At 57.7% G+C, this 5,047-nt stretch overlaps 1 protein-coding gene across 1 annotated transcript; it reads left to right on the top strand.

Annotated features, from left to right (window-relative positions):
* The first annotated feature begins 379 nt into the window (after positions 1-379).
* CALR (calreticulin) lies at positions 380-4,797 on the top strand. Its single transcript, XM_008509578.2, has 9 exons — positions 380-1,144; positions 1,498-1,599; positions 1,789-1,992; positions 2,435-2,529; positions 2,619-2,828; positions 2,911-3,024; positions 3,119-3,262; positions 3,858-3,950; positions 4,036-4,797. Exons 1-9 carry the CDS (start codon positions 1,054-1,056, stop codon positions 4,219-4,221), a joined length of 1,239 nt encoding a protein of 412 aa, XP_008507800.2. The 5' UTR covers positions 380-1,053; the 3' UTR covers positions 4,222-4,797.
* Positions 4,798-5,047: the final 250 nt, after the last annotated feature.

The raw sequence follows: 5,047 nt of genomic DNA, 5'->3' as shown, positions 1-5,047 counted from the left end.
TGTCTCTTTTTTTCCTTCCCAGCGGAACTCCCTGACCTCTCATCTTTAGCCGTTTAGTTGCAAAAGCCAGGCCGTTTGTGGGAGACCACAACGCAGCGACCCCTTCATTTACCGCCTGAGGGAGGTGGGGGGTCAAGGAGAGGCTGCAACCAGAGGAATAACCCTACCCCCACCCTAAGAGCCACAGTCTATAGTCACATCTTCGAGCCTTCTGGGCTTCCTTCCCTCTGTCCCAGGACATCCCTAAAAACTTTGAAAGCATTTCTGCCGGGCATCAGCTGGCCACGGTCGCTCCTGCTGGCCTCCCAGGAGCTCCTATGACTTCAGAGAGGCTAAGCGACCTGCCCCAGGTCACACAGCAACAGTCTGACAGGGCATCAGGGGCCGCACGGGCTGCACCGAGGAGAGAGCTTGGCCTGCAAGGCTGCGCCGCCTGAGCTCTGGTGCCCTCTGCCCCATCCTGGGGCGAGGAGAGAGAAAGAAGAGCGACAGAGCCGGATGGGGGGTTTCCCCAAATCCAGGGTAGAAGAAGGCTAGGAAGATCTTGCCCACCCCTCCCCTTAGAGGGGACGGGAACGAACGAGGCCGGGGCAGGGTCCTGGTCCTGCACGGCGGCACCTGCGCTCGCGCGGGTTCTTTAAACGCCCAGAAACCCCGCGCTCGCGGCAGAGGGCGGGGTTGGGCCGAGGTCTGGTCACATGACCTAGCCTGGGGGGGCTCGAGGCTCCCCACCCCACCGGGGGGCGTCCCCCACAACGCGTGGTCGACCCTCATTGGCCAGTGGTGCGGCCAATAGAAATCGGCCATCTGGGAACCCAGCGTTCCGAGGCACAGCCTAACCTGCTGAGCTGACAAGGGCCCAATGGGAAGGCAGGGCCAGGTCAATAGACCAATGATAAGGCTGGGGGCGGGCCAAGGGGGTCGGGCCAGGTTGCTCTGAGGGGCGGTCGGGTATAAAACCGCGCGGCCGGCGGCGGCGTACGCCCCTACTGCAGAGCTGCCACCAGGGAAGCGACTTAAAGGGCCCGCGCGCCGCCGCCCCCTCGGCCCGCCATGCTGCTACCCGCGCCGCTCCTGCTCGGCCTTCTGGGCCTGGTCGCCGCCGAACCCGCCATCTACTTTAAGGAGCAGTTTCTGGATGGAGGTAAACGTCTAGTCTCGCCTCGAGGCCGCGCCGGTGACTCTTCAGCCCCCCTGCCCAGATCTGCGTTATCGCCTGTAATTATTGCTCAGAGGGCCAACATGGTGGCCCCCGGGGACTAGAGCCGCAGGCTGTCCTTCCTTGTGCGTCCCTGGGGAGCGTGGAGGGTGCAGCAGCCTCCCGCGGCGGGACTTAAGGGTTCGCCCGAGGATCTCTTAAGCCACTGCAGGTGTGAGACTAGAGGTTGGGGCGGGGGCCGTCGGAGGGGGGACTCGCCTGCCCCCGGCAGTTGTGGCTCCTGGGAGATGTTTGGTGGGAGGGATCAGCCGTACTGACGTGCCCTTCTGATCCCCTAGACGGGTGGGCCGAGCGCTGGATCGAATCCAAACACAAGTCAGATTTCGGCAAATTCATCCTCAGTTCCGGCAAGTTTTACGGTGACCAGGAGAAAGATAAAGGTAAGAGCCTGGGGCTGGGTGCTCAGATCCAGCAGGACTTCCTGGAGGAAGCCGTAATCACCCACCACACAGCTTGGGTATCCCAAGGAGCAGGGGAGGCGGAAGAACGGGGGAGTCCTGGGTATCTCCGATCCTTAGGGTTCTGGGGGGTTGGGGCCGAGCCCTGAGCTCCCTGCCGTCTTCTGCTAGGGCTGCAGACCAGCCAGGATGCCCGCTTTTACGCCCTGTCGGCCAGATTTGAGCCTTTCAGCAACAAGGGCCAGACGCTGGTGGTGCAGTTCACAGTGAAACACGAGCAGAACATCGACTGTGGGGGCGGCTATGTGAAGCTCTTTCCAGATAGTTTGGACCAGACCGACATGCATGGAGACTCAGAATACAACATCATGTTTGGTGAGGGGCCCTGCCCTGGCGCTGACCTCTGATTAGTTAGAGAGACACTGAGACCCTATGAGTTCCTTGTAGCTGTGAAAGGTGGTCTTGAGAGCACGGAAAATACATAAATAGTCAAGCTTTTCTTTGGAGGGGAAGTCGAGGGGGTGGTCACTGTTAGCAGCCATTTATTGCATTGTTAAAGTTGGTGTAAGACTGTCTGCTAGGGAGATCTTGTGTAGGTATTTCCCGGTTATACAACTGAGGATATTGAGTTCCGGAGCACTGGTTTGTTTTTTCAGGCTCCACTAACAGCCCCTTAGAGACACTCAAGGTGTGAATCCTGTTTTTGAAGCCCCTACAGACCTGAGTTTAAGAACCAAGTCTTCCTCTTGTAAAGAGGGTGGGGGCGCTCACAGTGGGGGGCAACCTCCAGCTTTAACTGGACCTTCCTCTCCCCTAGGCCCGGACATCTGTGGTCCTGGCACCAAGAAGGTTCATGTCATCTTCAACTACAAGGGCAAGAACGTGCTGATCAACAAGGACATCCGTTGCAAGGTGAGCCTGGGGGTGGTGACAAAGGGCTGCCAGGGGAGGCTCAGAGGCCAGCCTGGTGGGCGGGGCCACTCACCTCCTGCCCTCTTCAGGACGATGAGTTCACACACCTGTACACGCTGATTGTGCGTCCGGATAACACCTATGAGGTGAAGATTGACAACAGCCAGGTGGAGTCGGGCTCCTTGGAGGATGATTGGGACTTCCTGCCTCCCAAGAAGATCAAGGATCCCAATGCTGCAAAGCCCGAAGACTGGGACGAGCGGGCCAAGATCGACGACCCCACAGACTCCAAGCCTGAGGTTGGTGCTTAGGCAGGGGCCCCTCACCCTGGAGGGTGTGGAGGAGAGCTGGGCTGACTCGGACCTTCTCGTGTACCCTCAGGATTGGGACAAGCCTGAGCACATCCCCGACCCCGATGCTAAGAAGCCCGAGGACTGGGACGAAGAGATGGACGGAGAGTGGGAACCACCGGTGATTCAGAACCCAGAGTACAAGGTGAGCCTGGGGCTCTGAGCAGGGCGGGGTCGCCCGGGGGTGGGGGGAGCGTGCTGATCTCCACTCACCCTCTGGTTCCCATCTCCCTCTGCAGGGTGAGTGGAAGCCCCGGCAGATCGACAACCCCGATTACAAGGGCACGTGGATCCACCCAGAGATCGACAACCCCGAGTACTCCCCAGATGGCAACATCTACGCCTATGAAAACTTCGCCGTGCTGGGCCTGGATCTCTGGCAGGTGAGGCCCAAAGGGAAGAGCAGGATTCAGGAGACCTCAAGTGTTCAGGGTCACCCAGGAGGAAAGGGACAGGGATAGCATTGAACCCCAGGCAGGTCTGACCCCAAAGTGGTGCTTTTTTTTTGAAGAATTTCTTGCTCTGTCTCTGTGGAGTTCTTATGGCACCCACTTTGAGTTTCTATTTATACGCCAGGTACTTCCCCTAGTACCTTTATGCAAACCAACTCATTAACTGCCCCCAGCAACCTAGAAAGTGGTTAGATAATTAGCTTCCCAGGAACTACAGGTTGGTTTCTTATTTACGGATACACTTTCTGTGCCTAGAAGGGTGCTGGCACATAGTAGGAACTGGAGCAATACCTGAATAAGGCTGAGGCCCCATCTCACAGAGGCAGAAACTGAGGTGCAGAGAAGTCATCAGCCCCAGGTCGTATAGGCAGGAGATGGCAGACCAGGGGTTTGAACCCAGGCAATCTGTTTCTTAGCCGCAAAGTTAGATGGCAGCATTGTGGAGTGGTTATGGGAACGTGGCCAAGGCCAGGGCCATCGAGTGCCCCCTCTGACCACCCATCCCTCCATCCCCCTTTTCCCACAGGTCAAGTCTGGCACCATCTTTGACAACTTCCTCATCACCAACGACGAGGCGTACGCCGAGGAGTTCGGCAACGAGACGTGGGGTGTCACAAAGGTGGGACCAGCGTCTGGGCCTAGGCCTGGGGGTGGGCAGGGCTGGCAGGCGGGGGCCAGGCCCTGAGTGTGTGGTCTGCATGCAGGCGGCGGAAAAGCAGATGAAGGACAAGCAGGACGAGGAGCAGAGGCTAAAGGAGGAGGAGGAAGACAAGAAGCGCAAGGAGGAGGAGGAGGCCGACAAGGACGACGAGGACGACAAGGAGGAGGACGAGGAGGATGAGGAGGACGAGGAGGAAGATGCCGCTGGCCAGGCCAAGGATGAGCTGTAGGGGCCGCGCTGCCGCCGCTGCCAGGGCTGGACTGAGGCCTGAGCGCTCCTGCCACAGAGCCGGCCGCGCCAAATAATGTCTCTATGAGACTGGAGAACTTTGATTTTTTTTTCCAGGCGGGTTCCGATTTGGGGTGGATTTTGGTTTTGTTCCTTCCCCTCCCTTTTTTTTTTTTTCTTTTGTACTGGTGTTGTGTATCTGATTCTCCTTCAGGCCTCACCTGGGGGCTTGCATCTTTCTTGATTAACACCTTTATCTTCCTCTGTCTTCTTCCATCCCCAGATCCCTTAGTTCCCCTCGAATTTGGGGGCAGAGGGGTGTGGAGGAGAAGCCCCAGGCGTGAGATTCCATCTCTCTCTGTCCTGGATCCCAGAGGGGGCAGGAGAAGAGGTGGCATCGCCAGCCCCCCAGCACTGAGCAAGAATGGGGCTCCTAGGGCCTGAGCTCTGACCCCCCCCTTCCTCCCCTGCCCCCAGGACTGGGCCACTTCTGGGTGGGGCAGCGGGTTCCAGCTCCACTCACTGAGAATGTAAGAACTGCAAACAAAATTTCTATTAAATTAAGTTTTGTGTCTTCCTCCTGTGTCTCCTTCTGGGGGAGGTGACTCTTGAGTAAGACTCACTTTGCAGCCACTAAAGTTGGCTCAAAGTCCCATAAGGTTAGAGGGGCCCTTGTTTACCCCTAAAACCCCAAACCAGTGGGAGAAGTCACTTTATAAGTGCCATTTACAGATATTCCGCGTATTAACTCATTGAGTCCTTGCACCAAACTGATGAGTTGTGGTTCTCCTGCCAGCTCAGTTTCATGAGGAAACTGAGGTCCAGAC

The sequence above is a fragment of the Equus przewalskii genome, chromosome 6, assembly GCF_037783145.1.
Source record: "Equus przewalskii isolate Varuska chromosome 6, EquPr2, whole genome shotgun sequence".
In the NCBI taxonomy this organism is placed as follows: domain Eukaryota; kingdom Metazoa; phylum Chordata; class Mammalia; order Perissodactyla; family Equidae; genus Equus; species Equus przewalskii.
Note: the sequence above shows the minus strand (reverse complement) of the source record. Positions and strands in the feature narration are given on the sequence as shown.